Here is a 21,411-nt window from a genome sequence, read left to right as displayed (position 1 = left end):
GTAGAGAAGGAAGATCCCAGCATGCTTCCCCAGATCAGCACAACAGCCTCCCTCCTACCTCTCAGCAAATTGCACCTAAGGAATGTTACAGCTGACTTGATTGACAGAGAAATTGACATGGAAAAGGGAGGCTAGGGTAAGAGAATTGCACAAAGTAACCCTGCTCTGTTTCTCCCAGGCTTCGTGTACAGGAAGTACCCTCAAGGAAGAGCCCTAAGGAGGACTAGCTTTTCTATTGAGTTGCCCAGAAAGGATACAGTCTGCTCCAGCCTAGAGGTATTTTGCTGTCTGCACCAGCACATGCCCCCACACAATAATTCCTTCCACCAGCCATTATTTCTGAGAGGGTGGGTATACTTGGAATTGAGGCCAAACCTGCTTAGAATGACTGTTTAAAGTGTCAGGATAAGGATTCAATAGAGCTACGTGGGAACCTGGGTCTGCCACTTCCTAGCTGGGTGACCTTGGGCAAGTCATTCAGTCTCAATGTCTTCCTTTATAAAATGAAAACAATTGTACCTAATAGGATTGCTGATAAATTGAAGTATATTTTGTGTAAAGTACTTAGTGGCGTCAGATCCTTTCGGACGCAAGCAGCAGAAATCCCCCTTCTTGTGCAGATCCAGAAGATAGATCATCTTTTCTTCCCACAACCGGTCAATAAAAGTCTGAGCTTGGTTCTGACCCAGGATGCCATGCTCTGATTGCTTTAAACCGAGCCATTCTTGTATCTCTCATTGCGACAAGGAGCCTGAGACTATCCTCATTGGTTTAGAGTCTAAACTTTAGAACAATCCCATTCAAGTTTCATGGGAGAGGGTTGAAATGGAAATTGGGGAGGCAACAGTATCCACCAGACTAGGGAGTAGTAAGTGCTCAATAAATTTTGTTCCCTGTTCCCCGTATTTCTTGTGCATCTCTCCCCAGCACAGGGGCAGGAAACTGAATGTGATGGAGACTCAGTGAGGACCTGGGAACCCCACATTTCAAATACAAGACAGATTTCAAACATGAGGTTTTAAAAGATGAGTCAATCATTCCATTAAGCCTGAATTACCCAAGATAATAGTTCTTTCCTTTATTCTAAAGTGGGTAGCAAATTATGGACTAAAAAAACTGAAGATGGAGATCTCCAGATACCTCGGTCCCAAATGCACTCATCAAAAGTCAACACAGACGTCGGCATCAGCCAAATACTGCAGTATCTTCCCCAGCATAGAGATCAACGTAAGTCAAGATTGGTGTTGGTTTTTTTTCTCCCAGCTCCTGTCTCTTCTCAGGCACAAATGGCTGAGTGTGTTGGGGAAAACTCCCCATGAATGTATGCCCCTGGCTTCAATTCCTGCTTCTAAGAACCCCACCCCCCACAGGGGGACTGCGCTCAAGGAATAGGAGATGCAGAATCCTGTTGGAAGAAAAGTCAGCCCCTCAGAGTGCTTGAGACCATGCTGTAGGGTTAGAGGGGCTCAATGGAGGGGGAATTAGAAACAACTGCCGAGAATGCAGGGCAGTGGCTGGAATCCTCACTGATAAGAGCTCTGTACCCTGCCCCTGACGATGGTCCCATCAGGATGGCCGGGAACAGCGGTTATGGCAGGAGGTGAGGGGGTTCTCTATTTTCTCGTTTTGAGGTCATTTTTTTTATTGCTTTGACACTGGAACAGGTACATTTAGTAGAAAATGAAAATCGAATCGTGCTTTTAAAACAGAGACCCCATTTTCTCTCCTTGCCCTCTGATATGACATTGTCAGCTATAAAGCTAAAACTAGCCACCAGAAAAATGTTATGGGAGTTTAATCATGCCGCCCCCCTCCTCCATCGGAGGTCGTCTCTTAGTTTGAAATGCATCGACCTCCCATCCTACCATTAAGGGTTTTCTATTTAAAATTTAGAGATACTATGTTTTTTTCTTATTACAGTGACCGCATGTGCCACAGAAATCGCCATGCCAATTCCCACACACCTTCCGAGAACTGTGCATTTGATAGTTCAATAAAAGGGAAAAGCTTTTAAACGAACAGACAAAAATGTATGCTTCACAATGTTTTGAAAATTGTGAACCACGGTAGACTAAACTATTTTCGGGGGTAATGGGGAGGTGAAGAAATAGCTGACGGGGTTGGAATTTCCCTTTGCTTGCCGTAATCCAGGGGATGGTGAGACACAGTCAGTGTACACCCAGGGAAATCGAAGCGTACATCACACACCTGGAGAAGGTGATGCGGCGCTATGTCCAAAGGCTGCAGTGGCTGCTGTCTGGTGAGCCTGCCTGCTATCCTGGAGGGCGGACGAGCGTGATGGGCAGCGGGAGGGCAACCCCAGGGACCCCAGGGTCAGTCCTTCCCAGACTAGGCACTCACAGACTGTCACCCAGGGGCAACATGACTTCTGGGTTCAGAGGTCAGGCAAGGTGCTGGATGACAGGGCGGTGGAGCACGAGCCAGAGCAGCAGGGAGACCCAGGCCTGGTCAGGCCGCTCTGCAGGCTCGTCTCCCACACCTCGCCTCCTGGGTGTGACTGAAGGGCTGCTGCCCCTCAGGAGCCTCAATTTAGTATTGATTGGGCCCCACAGAACCAGTCCATGAAGGTAGAGATGGGAGGGGCTCCGGACAGGGAAGATGCCCCTGTTCTTCTTTACAGAGAGCACCAAGGCCCGTCTGGGAGAGGTGAATGGCAGGGCTGGCTGAGAGCCAGGCTCACATCCCAGAGGAGGCTGGGCTGGGCATTAGGAGATGGTCTGAAGCATCCAGTCCAAAAGGCCGGGCAGACAGCTAGAACTGAACCGGAGGCTCAGTTCAGGCTTTGGGGCCTGGAGTGTTCCTGGGACGATAGAGGAAGGATCCCAGGGTGGGCCACTCAGGTGCCTGCCCAAATTCATTAAGTCCAGTCCTCTGCAGTAGAACCTGGTATAAACAGTCCTTGGGCTGACTGCTGCTTTCCAAAGCCTCTGGAGCGGGCAGCAAGCTCGGGTGCAGCTGTCAGGTCAGAGGCTGAGGCGGGGCGACGAGGTCGTGTGCGTATTCCCAACGCACACTTCCCGCCGGGGAGCGTGTGAAGGGCAGCCGTGCAGCCGCTTCTTGTGTGGTATGAGTCGCGCCCCCACCTCACATACAGCTACACACTCAACACCATCTAACGCCTCCGAACGTACCCAGGGGATGCTGCGCTGAGCCACTCATTCATTATTCAACGAATAAGTGTTGTTCTCCCGCTCCGTGCTGGGGAGGTGGTAGGGGAAACACTTCACAGGTTCCCTGAGCTCATGGTCTAGGGGAGACAGTTGTTACCCAAAAAGCAGGGTGACAGGTGTAAGGAGGAGACAGGCATGGTGCAGTGAGAGAGGGACAGGGGGCCTGCACAGAGAGATCACGGAGGGCTTCCCCGAGGAGGTGACATTTGAGCTGAGATCTGAAGAATGACTAGATGTCACCTGAGGAAAGAGAGGGAAGACTCTCAGGGCATGACTGAGGTGCTCAGCGGGGGAGGAGGCTGAGTACAAAGACTGAAGGAAGCAGGGTGGCTGAGATTAAAGGGTGCCACCACTCCAGGGAGATGAGGCCATGGCCCAGACTTTATCCTAAGAGCAATGGGAAGCCACTAAAAGATTTTAAATAAGGGGAAAGTGATGAAGTTAGCATCGGCAACAATCCCTCTGGTTGCTGCGTGCAGTATAAATTGCTGAGGGGACGGAGTGCAATCAGGGGAACCTAGTAGGAATCCAGGGGAAAGATTAGGATAGCTGGGAAGGGAAGTGATGATGGAGACGGACAAAAAAAGCAGAGTTAGGGAGGCGATAACGGCGGGGCTCGGTGGCTTGCAGGGTGTTTCCGCTGTCTGGTTCCCAAGATGGATCAGCTGGCCTTCTGTGGTGGGAGGCCCGTCGACCAGCTGGCTGGCTGTCCCCGCGGAACGTCCCACACACCTCAGGATGGCTCCCCTCATGTCCTCATGTTGCCATGAGCATTGCCAGAGAACAGCCCAGATGAGTCCTGGAAGATTCCTGGGCAGTGGGTCCAGCCAACTCAGGCTACCTTTTCCTGGAGACCAGTGGACCCTTTTTGCAGCAGTTTTCCATTTTTTCTACTCCTGCCTCCAGTGAGGTCTGAGGTGTGATTCGGGAATGCTGGACATGCCATCTTCTTCCCTTTGGCTTCCCCCATGTTACCTCCGTTTAGCCTTGGGGCACCAGAAGGGCTGGGGTTAGCGGTTGCCTTCAAGTGTGGATCAGAGGACCTGGATGTGAATCTCGGCTTCGCTGCCAGGCTGTGTGACCTTGGGCAAGTCACTGGCCCTCTCTGTTTCCCCTTGGGATAAATCCCAAATCCTTTAACAACCTCTCCAGCTTTCTCTCTGTCCCTCAAGCATGACATGCTCCTCTCTCCCACTCAGAGCCTTTCACAGTCTGTTCTCCCCGCACACACCCCCTCTCATCCTTCAGCCATAGCTTGTCTGCTCCCCACCCCACATCCATCAAATTCAGATTCTCCCAAGTAGGTACTCCTTAACTTTGTGTCATAACCCTCAGCAGAGTGGTAGCTGTTGGTATAACATCCGTCTTCCCTGCCTCACTGGCAGCTCCGTGAGGGCAGGGACACTCTCTCATCTCCACTGCACTTTGCTCAGTGCCGGGCACACAGTGCACGCTCACTTGATTTCTGTCAGCCAATCTACAGACTCCATGCTCTGTAACATCATTTCCAGCCCCAAACAATACTGTGACACCGCTTAACCCAATCACTAACTTTAGGGGTGAGGAAACTCAAGCCCAGGGAAGTTATAATCATTTGGGCAAGTCATCCGAGGCAAAGCCATAACAGAAACCTCGACCTCCGAAAGCCCAGTCCACGCACCAGCTCTGCCCTTGGACAATGACCCCTCTAGCAACACCACAGAGGCCATCTCCCAGTGGGTTCACATCTGATCCGTGATCACTCAGGCAACGGGTGTGGCAAGACCTTGGATTTTATAGCTGCAGTGAGGAGAGCCACCCTCACTCCTCCCCTGCCTCTGCCTCCACCCGCCTCTGAGCAGGAAGCCGCCGACTCTTTGGTGCCATTTTGGAGAGCAAAGTGTGCATCCTGCTGGACACGTCGGGATCCATGGGCCCCTACATGCAGCAGGTGAAGACAGAGCTCGCTCTGCTGATCTGGGAACAGCTGCGGAAGCACTGTGACAGGTAAGAGGCAAGGGTGCTGGTGCGCGGGGGTCAGGAGATCCAAAGGATGGCTCCTGAGGTTCCCCTGGCCAAGGTCACTCCCTCCTCAACACTTATAGAGCACTTTCCCTGTGCCAAGCGCTTTACATGCGTGATGTCATTCAGTCTGCACAACGGTCTTATTATTATCCCCATTCTTCAGCAAAGGAAACAAGGGCTTAGAGAGGTTAAATCATTTGCCCAAGATTGCATAACCAGTAAGTGGCTGAAGTGGGATTTAAATCTATTTCTGTCTGCACCCAGAATCTTCACTGTGTATGTTCTCATCCTCAGGTGGTCCACAGGGGGCCCAGGGCTTGCTGTAGGGTCTTCAGGGATAGGTGTGAGTCCTCACGGAGGTTACTTCCCCTGAGGTCAGTATAGACGGGTGCGTTCTAACCAATCTCTTTCACCTCCTCTCCGGCCCCCACCTCTTCTCCGCTCTCCACAGTTTTAACCTGCTCAGCTTTGCAGAGGGCCTACAGCCGTGGCAGGACACTCTGGTGGGGACCACAGACGCAGCCTGTCACGAGGCTGTGAAGTGGGTGACCAACCTGCATGCTCAGGGGAGCACCTCAGTCTTGCAAGCATTGCTGGCAAGTTCCACCGCCAAGCCTGACCCAGTGGCAAAGCAGAAATACCATCGCCCCTATCCTGACATTGCGCCATGCTTTGCAGTTTACAAAGAGCACTTTAGAATTTACTGTTAAATCATTTCATCTTCCCAGCAACCCAGTGAGGATGAGATTCTCGCTGTTCTCACTTTATAGATGAAGGCACAGAGACCCAGAGAGGTTAAGTGACTTGCTTGGGGTTAACCAGCTAGGAAGTGGGCTGAGCTCTTTCTCCTAAACCTCAGCAGCTTCCTGGTCTGTCAAAGGCTGAAAGAGGAGGCTCTCAGTCTTAATGACAAGTCGGTGAGATCCAACCAGACTTGGGGACAGCAGGCCAGTGGTTTCTGAGTCCCGGTTGGCCCCTCTTCTGAGCCAGACAACCTACATGCTCTCTCAGAAAGCTTTCAGTTTTCCTGATGTGGAAGGACTGTACCTCCTGACGGACGGGAAGCCAGACACAAGCTGCAGCCTTATCCTCAGTGAAGTGCAAAGACTCACGGAGAAGAGAGACGTGAAAGTGCACACCGTCTCCCTGAACTGCTCAGACAGGTGGGCGGTCAGGAGCTGTATCCCTTCCCCACGGCCGCGTGTCTGAGGGGCAAGGCTCATCCTCACCTAATCCAGGGACTCACGTTATACGCTGAGCTCTCCTGGGCCCAAGTCCTGTGTGTGAGCAGTTAGGAGGCCCTGGGCAGGCATTGCACCAGAGAGAGCCCCTCTGTGCCCCTGCCCACCCGTCAGCATCCTGACTTTCTCCAGCGTGGAAATGGATTTGCACCGATTCCCACAGTCACACGCTGTGTTCTCCCGTTTCATCTTCCTTCGGGGCACATTTGTGAATATTTAGGGGGAAAAAGTTTAAAGTAGCTATGTTTTTGGGGTTTTTTTTTTGCGTTACACGGGCCTCTCACTGCTGTGGCCTCTACCGTTGCGGAGCACAGGCTCCAGACGCGGAGGCCCAGCGGCCATGGCTCACGGGCCCAGCCGCTCCGCGGCACGTGGGATCTTCCTGGACCGGGGCATGAACCCATGTCCCCTGCATCGGCAGGCGGACTCTCAACCACTGCACCACCAGGGAAGCCCACTATGGTTATAGAAGAACATGTGTTAGACAGGAGAGATTCAGCTCCTTCAGAACATTCATATTTAATCTCTCTGTCTAAACCGTGAGCTCCGTAAAGGTCACACTGTGTCCCTGCCAGGCCAGACACATAGTAGGCACTGGATAGATGTCCAGTTAAGGAATGGGGCCCCGTGCTTTGAGGGTGACCCTCATACGGTGAATCCACTTCACACAGCAGTAGCCACTGCCACCCAAATACCAGCTGGGAGAGTGGCTTGGTGATGCTGACACAGTCTCAGTGGCACAGACCTCAAGGTCCAAGACCCCTTACCCCACTCATGTGACTTCCCCAGGGGCTGGGGGCTCACAGAGACCTCGGTGGGCCTGGCCCCAGCCCTCTGTTCCTCCCCGCAGGACAGCGGTTAACTTCTTGAGAGATCTGGCCTCTCTTACTGGGGGCCGCTATCACTGCCCTGTCGGTGAGGACTCGCTCTTAAAAATGCAGGGCCTGCTGACCAGGGGCTTCATCAAAGAGAGGGTAGGTTGTGGAGCTACTGGGTGAGTTCTGTTGAAATAGCTCAACAAAATGTCAACAGGCGTGGCTTTTTCCTCCTGATTGATAAGATCTCTGCTTCTCTTGTAAAACAAAGTATTGACTAAAAAAGGTTGTGTTTCCCTGCTGCTCTCCTTTTAGGCTGCCTCCCCTCCAGGTTGGGAAAGAAGCAGGGTTAGGGGCATTATTTAATAGTAGAACAGTTCACATTCACTGAGCACTGCCTACATGCTACAGGTTTGTTGCATTATGTAAATTACCTCTTTTAAGCCTTCCAACCATTATTATACCCATTTAATAGACGAAAGAACAGGCTCAGCCAGGTTTCGGAATACACCTAAAGTCAGAGTAAATGGTAAAGCCAGAGCCCAGACACCCATGCTCCTAAGTTCTGTGCTTTAATTCCTGCATATTTCTGTCTTCCCGCCTTAAATTCATTGAAGCGCAGATATTCAAATGATCTGTTAAAAAATAAATACGGTAAAGTCATAGGTTTTTTTTCTTTTTGTGGTACGCGAGCCTCTCACCGTTGTGGCCTCTCCCATTGTGGAGCACAGGCTCCGGACGTGCAGGCTCAGCGGCCATGGCTCACGGGCCCAGCCGGTCCGCGGCATGTGGGATCTTCCCGGACCAGGGCATGAACGCGTGTCCCCTGCATCAGCAGGCGGACTTTCAACCACTGCGCCACCAGGGAAGACCAGTCATAGGTTTTATAATGCCTGCAGGATAAGATCTTACAATCTGATAGAAAAATTATGTACATATTCATACCTTCTAGGAATGTGCTGCTGTGAATTACAACATTTCCAGGCCAGCAAATCATCCAGTAAGACAACCAACCAGAATTCCAGATTTTTTTTTTTTTTTTTTGGCGGGGAGGAATTAAAGTTTACAGAACATTGCATAATTTTTGAAGTCAATGCTTTGCATGATTTCTTTGAGTAACGTTTTAGGGGCAAATATTACAAATAATACAGAGATCAGAATAAGTAAAAGTAATGAATATTCACCCATATCCTTATTACACAGGAAAACAAACGACGATATTGGGAAGGTTCTCGTTTCATACCTTTTATCAAATCAGATTCTTTGAATAGTTTCTGGGTGCAGAGTGGGATGTTTGCCACTACTGCTCCCAGGGAGAAGGAACAGTTTCATCTCTTTCTTATATTCTCTTGCTAATTGTGAGAACTTGTACTTTTTTTTTTTTTTTTTTTGCGGTACGCGGGCCTCTCACTGTTGTGGCTTCTCCAGTTGCGGAGCACAGGCTCCAGACGCACAGGCTCAGCGGCCATGGCTCATGGGCCCAGCGGCTCCGCGGCATGTGGGATCTTCCCGGACCAGGGCATGAACCCGCGTCCCCTGCATCGGCAGGCGGACTCTCAACCACTGTGCCACCAGGGAAGCCCCAGAACTTGTACTTTTAAGGCTAGGCTCTAGAATTTCATTAGTTGACATAAGAAAAAGGCATATCTGTGGAGCTGTTTTACTAGAAGAAATAGAGAAGGGACTGGATAGGTTTTACTGATTAACAGTGAGATAAGGTGTATATACTACTTCTGTTCTACTGGGCAGAGCTGTGCTGACTTCAGTGAAGTCCTTAGACCCTTTTAGTTTCCACCATCCCCTTCCTACACTGACTCTCAGACATCTAACTGCAAAGTGTCCTCTTTGCAGAATGACTGCCTTGACAGGTGGTGAGCTCCCTGTCCCTGGAAACATGCACGCTGAGGCCCACAAGATTTCCTGCACTGGGAGGAAGGCTGCTTTGAGTTCACTCTAAAACTTTTCTCCTGAGATTTTGGATTTTCAGGTCCCACCCAGTCATTTAATGGATCTAATTTCATACTCATTTCCCCTTTTCAAGGACCCCATGCTGCCACTATTTGAAGGAGATGATTTAAGGAGATTGGCCCAGGAGATCACCAAGGCCAGAAGCTTCCTCTGGCAGGCCCAGTCCTTCAGGTGTGCCCTTCAAGCAGCCCCTCCCACCTGCCTCGTGGCTCCAGCCCACCCAGACCCTGGGCCTCCCTCAGGGCAGTGCCCACTCGGTCATGACACCTTTGCTCCAAGAGCTCCTGCCCTGCTTCTCCCTGCCAGGCCCAGAAATTTGGGCATCGAGGGTCCGTCTTTCTTCATCTCCTGTTCACTAGGTCCCAACTCCAGAAGAAAAACAACACAGAACCGAAGGTCGCTCCGTTTTAGAAAAGTGTTCTCAGGTAAGGGGAGGGGATGAACTCATCAACTTTTGAGCACCTGTCAAGGACCAGGCAGCATGCTCTATTTTGTGGACAGCAGTGACTATGGGCAAGGATCAGAAACAATGATTCCTCTAAATAGAAAAGCCATCCTACAAAGAACCACTCAGCAAATGTTGGCCCAGAGGGAAAGTTGCCCTAGAAAGCTGTAACCCACAGATCAGCATGATTCCAGGCACCAGGACTCCCTGGAAGCCGAGAGAGGAAAGCTCTCTATCCCTGGGTCCACCCCGATGTTCCCGCATTGTCCCCAACACACCCTACCCTCCAGTCACAAGATTGTCACTTGCTGGAAGTCCTGCACTGAGCCCCCTGCTTGGAACATCCTTCTGCCACCCTCTGCCTGGTGACTGCTTCTCGTCCATGAAGACACAGTGCAAGTGGCATCAACTCCACTGTGAAGATGCCCCTGGGACCCATCAAGAGCGGGGAGATTCCAGTCTTCCCCCCGTAGCATCCTGACCACGCATCCCTCTTTATAGAGGTGACACTTAACTACACTTAGCACTCCACATTATGCTTCCTTCTCCCTTGTCTCTTCTCCTTGACCGTGAGCTCCCTCAGGATGAGGCTGGTGTCCTAACCATCTCTGGGTCCCAAGAATCTGCCACGTGGCAGACACATAGTAAACAGTGAGCATGAAGCTTAGCTGTGAGAGCCCAGCTCTGGAGACCAGCCAGATAAGATTGTTTCTGCCTCAGTCCTCTTGTTCTGTGCTTCCCCACCACCCTGATCCACAGGTGCGACGCAGACTCACCATCAGCCCCTCTTGGAGGAAGAAGAAACAAGTGAGCCTCACCACCACCCACCGCCCCTGCTCATCCGAACTGAACTGAAGTCTGCTCTGGAGCCCAGTCCAGAGCAAATGCTCAGCTCAAGCATGTGAAAATCGGGCTGGAGCTGCTGGGCCAGCCCTACTGTATACATATGAAATGACTGTGTCATGTGTTATGTCAGCTGGGGTCATTTCTAAGACAGGAAAAATTGCTTTTATTTAATTAATAGCATCAAAGTTACTTTTAAATGGATGTGATCATTGGTGTGTGTGTGTCTCTGTGTAAATTTTTGGTGTGATAAAACTTTATTAAAAGACTCGTATCTAGATATACGAAGAACTCCGAATCAATAAGAAAATGATAAACATCCTATTTTTAAAAATGGACCAAAGGCTCAGACAGGTATAAATGAACAAGAGGTGTATGAAAATAGGCGCTCAACAGCCTTACCCATCAGTGAAATGCTAATTAAAACTACAGTGAGAACCACTACACACCCACCAGAGCGGCTAAAAATAAAGACTGGCAATACGAAGATAGGCAGCAGCTGGAACCCTCACGCGTTGCTGGAGTGGAGGGTGGAGCAGTGTAACTTGGTACCTCCACGCTGGAAAACCGTCTGCCAATTTTCACCGAAGTAGAACGTGTGCCTTCTCTCTGCCAGCAATTCCACTCCAAGAGGAATGAGCACCCACGTTCGACAAAAGACATACACAGGAATGTTTACAGCAACTTTATTCGTAAGAGTCAGAAAACGGAAGCTACTTAAATGCCCATCAGTGGTAGAATGGACAAATAAATTGTGATACATCTGTGCAGTGGAATACTACGCATCAATTTAAAAGAATGAACTACAGCTATATTCAACAAGCTGCATCAATTTTATGAGGAATATTGGGCAGAAGAAACCAGACACAAAAGAGCACATACAGTATAATTCCAGTTATATGGGTTCAAGAATAGGCAAAACTATTGTTGGTGACAGAAGTCAGAAGGGTGATTACCTTGTGTGTTGGGGCCACTACGGGGCTATATCTTGATCTGGCGGTGGTTACACTGGTATATACACAAGTAAAAATTCATCAGATTGTTTAAAAACACAGTTTACTGAGACTTGACAAGCCATGGCTTTGGCCAGGCTCTGTACTGGCCCAGGGAGACAGCAGTGACCACAGCCCCTTCCACAGTGGGTCTCAGTCTGGTCACTGTCTTGGACAGCTGCCCTCTGCATCATCTCTATCCACGCCTGTGGTCGCTGCAGTACGTCACTCAGACTGTCATAACAAAGTACCACAGACTGAGTGGCCAAAATAACACAAGTGTATTGTCTCCAGCTCTGGAGGCTGGAAGTCCGAGATCAAGGTACAGACAGGCCCATGCTCCGTCTGAAGGCACCGGGAAAGGTCCGTTCCAGGCCTCTCTCCTGGCTTCTAGCAGCTCCTTGCTTCTGGCAGCATAACTCCAATCTTCCCGTGATGCTCTCCTTGTGCACATGTCTGTGTCCAAATTTCCCCTTTTTATAAGGATGCCAGTCATACTGGATTAGGGCTCTACTCTAGTATGACCTTATCTTTAATTACATCTGCAACGACTCTATTCCCAGCTAAGGTCGCATGCTGAGGTACTGGGGCTTAGGACTTCAACATATGAACTTGAGGGGGCACAATTCAGCTATAACACTTGTGTTGTAAACTATGCTTCTCCTAATTAGATGACACCAGCCAGATGACTCTTGGGCCTGGGGAACAAGAGTTCACCAGCCCTGCTGGTGGGAGAGGAAGAGGCTGGTCATTGTGAATGGAAGGACAGACCAGAGACGTGGTTTGCAAAGCAGCGAATCACAGGTACTGGGTTTGAATCCCAACCTCCTCTCATATAACGATGATAACAGCTACCGTTGGTTGAGCACCAACTGGGCAGGCATAATACTCAGCATTCTGCATATGGTACCTTGTGAGCCACAAGGCTTGCAACATCACAACTGTAAAGTACACACCAGTTCCTGTTAATGGATGAGGAAACCAAGCCTTGTAGCTGCCCAAGACATGCAACAAGAAAGTGGCAGGGCCGAGATTTAAACCCAGGGCTGACCCCACGGCCTTTTCCCACTACACTCTGAGCACCTTTTTATCTCTCTGAACCTGCTTCACTGTCTCTAAAATTGGGCTAAAACAGAGTTGTGAGGATTAAGCAAGATACCTTACCACCTGGCACATCGCATGTGCTGGCTGACGTTTTTCTCTTCCCCGCACCCACCTATGTCCACAGAGGAGGTTCATTTAGGTGAAGCCTTTCCAGTAGCCCTCTTCAAACCGAAGTAACCAGCCCTTGGTGCTCTGCAGCTGTGCCCACTGTTGGGCATATGCCTGCCCTCTGCCACTGGCACTTGCAAATGAATTTTCCAGGGATGGTGCGATCCATCTGGGTCCCCAGTGCAAGGGAAAGGACAGCACTGAAGAATCCCCTATTAAATGTGGAATGATGGCATTGGAGAATGGCTAACCCAGAGGTGGGTGGAAGGATGTAAGAAAGGAAGGGTAGATAGATGGGTGGAAGGCGGGACAGAAAGATATGAAATGAACTGGATGGATGGAAGGCTTGATGGATAGATAGGTGGAAAGACAGAATAACGGGTGAATAGATGAATGGATGAATGGATAAAAACATAGTTTAAAATTGGTAGAAGGATGGATGAATAGACAAAGAGATGGATGGAAGAATAGGTGGGATAATGAATAGATGAAAGAGAGGAAGGAGGGAGGGGAGGAGGGCAGGAGGAAAGAAGGCAAGAGGCAGGCTGAACAGACGGGACCACGTGGGAGGGGACATGGATGGGTAGGTGGGTGGAGAAAGAAACACCGTTTCTTGGGGTTCTAGGCCGTCTATGCGGGCAGGACCCGGACCAGCACGCAGGACCTTCGCGCCCTTTCCCCACTAGCATCGTGGCCCATTTCACCCTTCGACCGGCCTCAGTTTCCCCTCTGGGAGAGCGTGCGTGTCCCCGCCTTAGAGACGACGGTTGCGGCGGAGGGGGTAGTGGGTGCAGCCGGGACGCAGGAAACCGGCGCGGGGCGGGCGCGGGGCGGTGCCAGGAGCCCCGGTCGGCCCCGCCCCGAGGAGGGGGGCAGCCCCGTAGCGCCGGGCTCTGCGCGGAGACTGACTGACGCGGGGTTGCAGCCGGGATCGCGTAGCGCCGCGGGAGCCGGGCCGGGTGAGCGCAGCCAGGGCGTGAGGCTAGGGACGCGGGGCGGGGGGCGCACGCGGCAGCAGGGAGGACCCGCCCCCGAGCTGCCAGGCGGCCACTCTCAGCTTGGGGGTCCGCTCCTGCCGCCCCATCGAGGGGAGCGCGCCCGCGCCCGGAGGGATCCCCGACCATCTTCCACAGATTCTGTTCACCCAACCCCGCTTTGGGTCCCCAGCGACCTGGATCCAGGGCCAGCCATTCACTGAGACTCCATCAGAGTTCGCAAATGTTCTCTGAGCCTCAGTTTCCCTCCCCGGGTGATGGGAACAGTAGCCCCCGCTGCACAGGACCGCCAGGAGGATTAAATGTGGCAGTGCCGGGGGGGTCAGCCGGGTGCTTGGCCCTAGGCTCCCTCCTGCAGAACAGTCCTGAGTGGCTTCATTCACTCAGCGGCTGTTTACTGACGGCCTGCTTTGTGCCAGGGTGCCACGCACCCTACAGTGATCCAAGCCTTCTTGGAGCGTGCATGCCAGTGGTCTGTGAGGACGCTGCCATCTGTGAGAGTTATGGGGGTTCAGTTGACAGACGTGGATACTGAGGTGCACTGAGGTTATAAGGACCTTGCCCAAGGGCACACCCAGCAAATGGGACCTGAGGCAGGGTCCCAGCCTTTGTCGCTGGAAGCAGCCCCAGAGGCTAGAAAGACAGTTCTGGGGCCACAAACCCTTCCCCAGGACAGAGTCCCCTGGGCCTGGGTAGAGGAGGGCTCCACTCTGTGGTTGTATTCCCCCCTCCCAGTGGAGGAATTAGACCCATCCCCTGTGACGACTAACATCTGGGGTGTCTCCCCTCCCTGTCACACCCGTGAGTGTCAGTGCTTGTATGGGGCATGACTATATCCCTCACTCAGAACTTCGGAGAGCAGGGCAGTGACAGAGGAGACTAGAAGATGCTGTATAGCTGTCGCGGCCCCTGCCCCGTGACCACCACCAGCAACACCTGTGGGGCTCGTTACTCAGTCATTCGGTCACCCAGTTGCACCTGTTCTTTTTTTACAGCCACTGTGTGCCACGCAGGGCAGAGTTTACCTCTCTCTGTATCCACGGGGCCTGGCGCACGGCAGGCTGACAGTACACAGTTGCTGCTGTCATTAATGATGATGATGGTGATCCGGCCTCTGGGCCAGCCTCATCCTCGGGTGGAGCAGGAAGTGGGAGGCTGGGGGTGCGACGATGGTAACAGGGACTGACAGCCTGGCTCGCTTTAAGTCTAGAGTGAGGAGGACGAGATCCTCAGTGCTGGCCCCCGAGACCCACAGAGCTGATCCTGAAGCCCGCAGGGGGCTTGGCAGGCCTTGTGGTACCAGCCGTCTGCACTGCGGGGGGACCTGGGAGAACCAGAGGCAGCAGTTGCCAGGGCAGAGGCGGTGCAGCACTTGTGCAAGTTTCCAAGGCCCTCTGGATCCCATGTGGATTCCTCCCTTCTCTCCTTCTCCAGGAAGCCCTCCCCATTTCCCCGTCAGAAAGCAGTCACCCCCCCAGTCAGGTGGGGTTCCCCTTGGCACGATTTGATCTGTCTCCCTCTGGTACTACATGGGAACCGGGATTTTAAGGAACTGGTGGAGAAGTCAGGAATTCTTGGTGTAAGTCTCAGCCATGCAGCGTGACTTTGGGCCTTGGTCTCCTGAGCTGTGAAACCCAAGGCCTGGCCGCTTTGTCTCTGACTCTGAGGAAGGCAGCGGCCACTTTGGAAGTTCTCAAGATTCTGAAAGGGACAGGTTTGGGAACTCAGAGGGTCTCTAATTCCCACCAGGAGGTCTCCTGAACCCCCGGGGGTCTGATAATCCGCATGAGTTGAGACAACTCTAGAACATACGTTCTTCTGTTTTTTCCCACAGGTGGACAGATCCCGGGTCCACATGGCTCAGTAGAAGATGAAGCCCAACCTGGCAGGCTCCTCCCCAGAGGCCTGCAAGGCTGCAGCGCAGGGCGAGCAGAGCTGCCCTGTCTGCCAGGCCTGGGCTGGGGTCTCAAGCCTGGGGTCTGAGTCAGGGCCTGGGCCGGGGCCTGCTGCTGCGTCCAGACCTGGGCCGGGGCCTGGTGCTGGGTCAGGACCTGGACCTGGGCCTGGTACTGTGCCAGGGCCTGGGCCGAGTCCTGGTGCTGCTCCGGGGCCTGGGCTGGGGCCTGGTGTGGCTCTAGAACCTGGATCAAGGCCTGGTGCTGCTTCAGGGGCTGGGCCAGGGACTGGAGCAGTGTCAGGGCCTGGGAAGGAGCCTAGTGCTGTTCTGGGACCCAGACAAGGGTCTGGCGCAGTGTCGGGGCCTGGACCAGGGCCTGGTGCTGCCTCGGGGCCTGGACCAGGGCCTGGTGCTGCTTCGGGGCCTGGACCAGGGCCTGGTGCTGCTTCAGGGCCTGGACCAGGGCCTGGACCAGGGCCTGGTGCTGCTTCGGGGCCTGGACCAGGGCCTGGACCAGGGCCTGGTGCTCCTTCGGGGCCTGGACCAGGGCCTGGTGCTGCCTCGGGGCCTGGACCAGGGCCTGGTGCTGCCTCGGGGCCTGGACCAGGGCCTGGTGCTGCCTCGGGGCCTGGACCAGGGCCTGGTGCCTCTTCGGGGCCTGGACCAGGGCCTGGTGCTGCCTCGGGGCCTGGACCAGGGCCTGGTGCTGCCTTGGGGCCTGGACTAGGGCCTGGTACTGCTTCGGGGCCTGGACCAGGGCCTGGTACTGCTTCAGCGCCTGGACAAGCTCTGGGGCCTGGGCCAGGAGCTGGGTCAGTACCTGGTTCAGGAGCTGCACCTTTATCTGGGTCAGGGGTAGGGCCCGGGCCCAGACGGGAATCAGGGGCTGGGCAGAAACCCAGTGAGCCGGTGACAGCCCCAGTGCCAGTACTGCAGCAGAAGACTCAGGCCACACCTGTACAGGCCTCTAAGCAGAAGGTTCTGGTGACTGGAGGAGGAGGCTACCTGGGCTTTAGCCTGGGTTCCAGCCTGGCCAAGAGCGGCACTTCTGTCATCCTGCTCGACCTCCGCAGACCCCAGTGGGTGCTGTGCCCGGGGACCGAGTTCATCCAGGTGCAGTGATGGCGGGGGGCAGGCTGGTGGTGGAGGTCAGGGGATGGTGTCTGATGTGTAACCGGTGCCTGGCGTTGAAGAGCACAGTCTTCGGAGTCAGACTGTTTAAGCTCCAACTCCAGCTCCCAGCTGGGCAGCCTTGGCCACAGGGTCCCGCACCTCTGAGCCTCGCGTCTTCATCCACAGAAAGGGGACGCTAACAATATCTGCCTCGCAAGGGTCTCGTGGGGAGTTGAGAAGACAGTGCATGTAAAACACTGAGCACAGCCTCTGTGACTTAGCTCCATACGTGGGGCCGATGATGATGAAGACGGCCAGTGGGATCATCTAGTAAATCCTGCCCCACAGCCTGTCTGGGCCCTGCAGGTGCTGGGCCCGGGGTGGGGAGAGGGGCCCGGCCCCGGGACCCGGCACAGCTGTTACCTCTGATTGCCTTGGACCCAGACCTCCTACCTCCGTGTATTCCTTCTCTGTTTCAGGCTGATGTCCGTGACGCAGAAGCCCTGCACCGCGCCTTCGAAGGCGTGGACTGTGTGTTCCACATGGCCTCCTGCGGAATGTCTGGTGCCGAGCAGGTGAGCGCCTCCCACGCAAGGCTTAGGCCCCGGCTCTGCCCGCCCCCTTCATGCCCGGTGTCCATCAGGCTCCTCACCAACTCCAGGGAGGATTTGGGCTACACCCATGGGACCACATGCCAGTTCTGCCGTGTTCTAGCTGCGTGGCTAGGAGAGTTAACCTCTTTGAGCCTCTGTTTCTTCACCTGTAGAGTGAGGACACTATTGGTACTTATGTCACGACCTCCCCAGAGAGCAGTGTAACAGTATCTATCAAAGCACGCAATACCCTTTGACTCAGAAACTACACTTACTTATGTATTTGTAGCATTGTTTTTAATAACAAAACAGGAAATAACTGAAATGCCCATCCGCTGGAGATTATGTAAATAAATTGCGATATAGCTAAACGATGACATTCCAGGCAGCCATTCAAAAGAATGAGGTAACTCGATATGTACTGATAACAGGACAATTTCCAAGGTACGAAAACAGTGTTTGACACTGTTTTTTTTTTTTTTAAAAAAAGCTATATACTCACACATTGTGTGCGCTGATATTAATGTGTCGATTATCTCTAGAAATACAGAGACTGGTAACAGTCTGGGGAGGGAAAAGGGAGCCTTGGAATCAGGATTGGGAGGGAAATTTCCTCTTCATTGCATTCTTGTTTTACTGTTTGAGTTATTTTTAACCTTGTGACTGTGTTACCTATTGAAAACAACCACAACAAGAATAAATATAGTTTGAAAATCAATAGGGAACCCACCTCTCATGTGGTTGTAGGGATTAAATGAGATGTAAAGGCTTCGCCCAATCCCTGGCGCACAAGCAGCTCTCACTGTAGCCCAGTTGTTTTTATTTTTCAAAGCCCAGCCCTCTCACTTGGGTAGGGACAGTATTACTTGTCCGTCTTACAGATAAGGAAGCTGAGACTTCTAGAGCCAGGAAACAATCCAACACATCTGAGGCTCTTCTCTGTGTCAAGCCCTGTACCATGTCCTCTCATGGGGCTTATTAAATCCTGCTGACCACCCAAGGGGGTCTTCCCTCACTTCATAGATGAGGGAGCTGATGGCCAGAGGGGTGGGTAGAACCTCCCCTGTGGCCCAGGCATATGGGGACGGAAAAGGGCACTAGAGCCCAGGGCCCCCGCACTGCCCATGGGCCCCTCGGGATCCCTGCCTCTGAGCTGCAGCCCCCCCGCCCTGCCACCCAAGCCCAGCCTCATGGCCTCAGCTACAAGGCATGAGACAGCACCCCGACTCTCCCACCTCCATCTTGTCTTTTAGCTGCAAAAAGAGCAGATTGAGTCTATAAATGTTGGAGGCACCAAACTAGTGATTGATGGTAGGCGCTCAGAGCAGAGTGTGACCTGCTGTGTGTTTGTGCTTCTCTCCCCACCCCTGCACAGGCCCGGCTCTGGGGGACAGGGCAGGGGGACAAAGGTGGGAGCCTCCCCCCGACCCCCGCCCTCCCCAGTAGAGGGCCTGTGGGCAGCACATCCTTCCTGTTCTGCAGGCCTGCCCAGGCCCCGGCATGGGGCTCAGCGTGGCCTCAGTGTGTCTGGGGACGCGGGGAGTGGAGTTTGCACAGAGGGATTAGGGGTTGCGGGCGAGAAAAGTTGCTGGAGCACCAAATTAGAAAACTCACACCTGGGCTCTCTGGGCACGTCCTGCCTTGTCCTGCATTTTTCTCTTTGATTCTAGAGTGTGTTTTCCCTATGTCCTCACTGAGTGAGACTTTCTTCTGACTTGTCCCTGGCAAGCTAGCTAAGGGGCCGCAGCCACACTGAGAAGGAAGAATGAGCCAGCCCGGCCCCCAAGGGCCCAGGGAGCAGGGACTTGACCCCTCCCCAAGTTAAGGGAAGGAGGCTCTTCCGTCCCGAGCCAGGATGTGTGCAGGAGGCTGGGTGGAAGATTTGCCCAAGGAGGTCCCCATGGGTTCCTCCTCAACCAGCTCCCTGCTCACATCAACTGTGTGTGTGTGTGTGTGTGTGTGTGTGTGTGTGTGTGTGTGTTGCCGTGTGACCTGTCACTGTAGTTTGTGTCCACCGGCGGGTTCCAAGGCTTGTCTACACCAGCACCGTCAATGTCGCATTCGGCGGGAAGCCCATAGAACAGGGCGATGAGGACTCTGTGCCATATTTCCCACTGGAGAAGGTACCTGGCTTCCAGGAGAGGTGGGCGGGGCCAATGGACTTGGAACCCACAGTCCAAAGGGTAGGGATGGGCGGAGCCAGGGCCAATTTCACAATTCAGGGTAAGACCCAGGAAGAAAGGTCCCCAAAACGGCGTGGCACCAAAGCCTTCTCCTATTTTGGCTGGTCGTGCCAGTAGGAGCTTTGAATCACATAGACCTGGCCTTGAACCAGCAAAGCCCCTTTCTACTGTGGAACCCCGAGCAAACCGCTTCACTTGGAGGCTCCCCTTCTTCGTCTGGGTGTGATAGCACCACCCTATGGGGACGTGGAGACCAGGAAATGAGTTGATGTATGTGAAAATGCCCCGTGAGCGCTAAAGGCCTCCATGTGAAAAATCCATCCACTCACGTCCAGCATTCACATCCCAGAGCAGGCACTGTGGCTCGCAGGAGCCTCCCCGAATCAGGGAGCCCCTGGTTGTTTTTACTGCTCTGAACTCTCCTGTTCCTGTGGCTCCCACCCAGAGGGAGAGGAAGGGGAGTGGGGCTCAGGGCCTGGTCATTTCCCATTGGGGGTCCCAGAAGTGAACCCCCATGTGGTCTGAAGCAGAGGTACAGCCCTGGGGCCGGGAGGGCTGGGTGGGCCGGGCAGGTGTGGCCAGCAGTGTCTCTGACCCCCGTTCGGGGGCTCTGTGCTTCCTGTTCTCTGATAGCACGTGGACCACTACTCCCGAACCAAAGCCATTGCTGACCAGTTGATCCTCATGGCCAACGGGACGCCTCTCCCAGGTGAGTACTGGGAGTCCCTGCTCACAGCCAACGTGCATGCCCACTGCTCCCTCCCTGAAGCACATGTGCGATTCTAGCTTATAGCTGGTATGTTCCCAGCTTCCTTCCAAAGAACCCTTCCCCAGGGCCTTGGACATTCGTCATCCGACAAATTCTGAGCACCCACACTCCACCAGGGATACAGCCCGGAAAACGTCAGGCCCAATCTCTGCCCTCACATTGTTCATGTCCTGGTGGGGAGACACTTGAGCTAGTCCACGTCTAGCTCTCTTTTCTGCCATATAGGAGGGCATCCAGTTTTGGGGACCCTCTTTATAAGAGTACAAACTTATGAATATGCATGAAATATAGCGCTTTGGAAGGGCTGTGCAAGTGAGGAGCCCTTCAGTAACTCCCAGAAGAATCGGCCTTGGCTGCCTTACTGGATTGCCTCTTCTTACTGTATTGTGATAGAGAAATAATAGTAGATTAAGGACAGGTGGCAGCATGGCACAGTGGCTAAGCACCCACGTACTGGCATCAGACTGAAATGAGTTCAAATCCAAGCTCCACCGCCTCTCAGCTATGTGATCTTGGGCAATGCACTTACCCTCTCCCAGCCTCGGATTCCTCACCTATGAAAAAATGGATAGTGGAATTTACCTCAAAGAGCTTGAGTGAGAACAAGATAATGATGGGCACTGTTAAAAAAAAACCCACTAACATGGACATTTTGTGTTTATTGAGTGCTTACTACATGCCAAGCCCTATTTTACACGCTGATTTTACCTGCAAAAGTCTCAATAAATCTTTATAGCGTCTATACGAGGTAAGAACCTTAGCTACCCCTTGCTTTCCAAACTCAGGAGTCAAATATCAATAGATTCAGATAAATTCCTGCTATCTAAATTATCATTATTTGCTTTCTGAAATTCAGAAACTAAAAAGAAACAGAAAACCTGGTTTCCCTCACTGTCTAAACTCAGGAGCCAAGTGGATTTGGAGAACGAAGGTTGTTTGAAATTATAATCCCCAATTTTACAGGAAAGAAAACTGAGACTAAGAGGTTAACTGACTTAGCTCAAGGTCACATAGCTCTTAGGTGGCAGAGGTGGGATTTGAAAACCCCCTCTCCCCCTAGGGGAGTCTAAAACCAGAGCCTGGGGCTTAACCATTGTGCTCCACTGTAGCTGTGGCTGAGTAAGTCTCTGAGCATGAAATCTTTTCCCTA

The 21,411-nt window shown here is 52.9% G+C and overlaps 2 protein-coding genes across 2 annotated transcripts in view; both read left to right on the top strand.

Moving 5' to 3' along the window:
• Positions 1–11,668, top strand: part of VWA3A (von Willebrand factor A domain containing 3A) — a gene marked incomplete at its 5' end in the record, with an annotated part of 47,280 nt that extends 35,612 nt beyond the window's left edge. Inside the window, 10 exons of the mRNA XM_033840157.2 lie at positions 179–276; positions 1,090–1,227; positions 2,152–2,260; positions 5,033–5,177; positions 5,647–5,791; positions 6,207–6,358; positions 7,287–7,410; positions 9,293–9,390; positions 9,579–9,644; positions 10,424–11,668. Of these exons, the coding sequence (XP_033696048.2) occupies positions 179–276; positions 1,090–1,227; positions 2,152–2,260; positions 5,033–5,177; positions 5,647–5,791; positions 6,207–6,358; positions 7,287–7,410; positions 9,293–9,390; positions 9,579–9,630 (1,061 nt within the window). The remainder of the gene's footprint in view (positions 1–178; positions 277–1,089; positions 1,228–2,151; positions 2,261–5,032; positions 5,178–5,646; positions 5,792–6,206; positions 6,359–7,286; positions 7,411–9,292; positions 9,391–9,578; positions 9,645–10,423) is intronic.
• A 500-nt stretch (positions 11,669–12,168) lies between these two features.
• SDR42E2 (short chain dehydrogenase/reductase family 42E, member 2) overlaps positions 12,169–21,411 on the top strand; it is a 29,335-nt gene continuing 20,092 nt past the window's right edge. Inside the window, exons 1-6 of the mRNA XM_033840325.2 lie at positions 12,169–12,303; positions 15,541–16,716; positions 17,196–17,291; positions 18,563–18,620; positions 19,314–19,432; positions 20,126–20,201. Of these exons, the coding sequence (XP_033696216.1) occupies positions 15,577–16,716; positions 17,196–17,291; positions 18,563–18,620; positions 19,314–19,432; positions 20,126–20,201 (1,489 nt within the window). The 5' untranslated portion in view covers positions 12,169–12,303; positions 15,541–15,576. The remainder of the gene's footprint in view (positions 12,304–15,540; positions 16,717–17,195; positions 17,292–18,562; positions 18,621–19,313; positions 19,433–20,125; positions 20,202–21,411) is intronic.

This window comes from Tursiops truncatus, chromosome 15 (genome assembly GCF_011762595.2).
Source record: "Tursiops truncatus isolate mTurTru1 chromosome 15, mTurTru1.mat.Y, whole genome shotgun sequence".
Lineage (NCBI taxonomy): Eukaryota > Metazoa > Chordata > Mammalia > Artiodactyla > Delphinidae > Tursiops > Tursiops truncatus.
The sequence above is the reverse complement of the archived record's forward strand: the minus strand, read 5'-3'. Positions and strand labels throughout refer to the sequence as shown.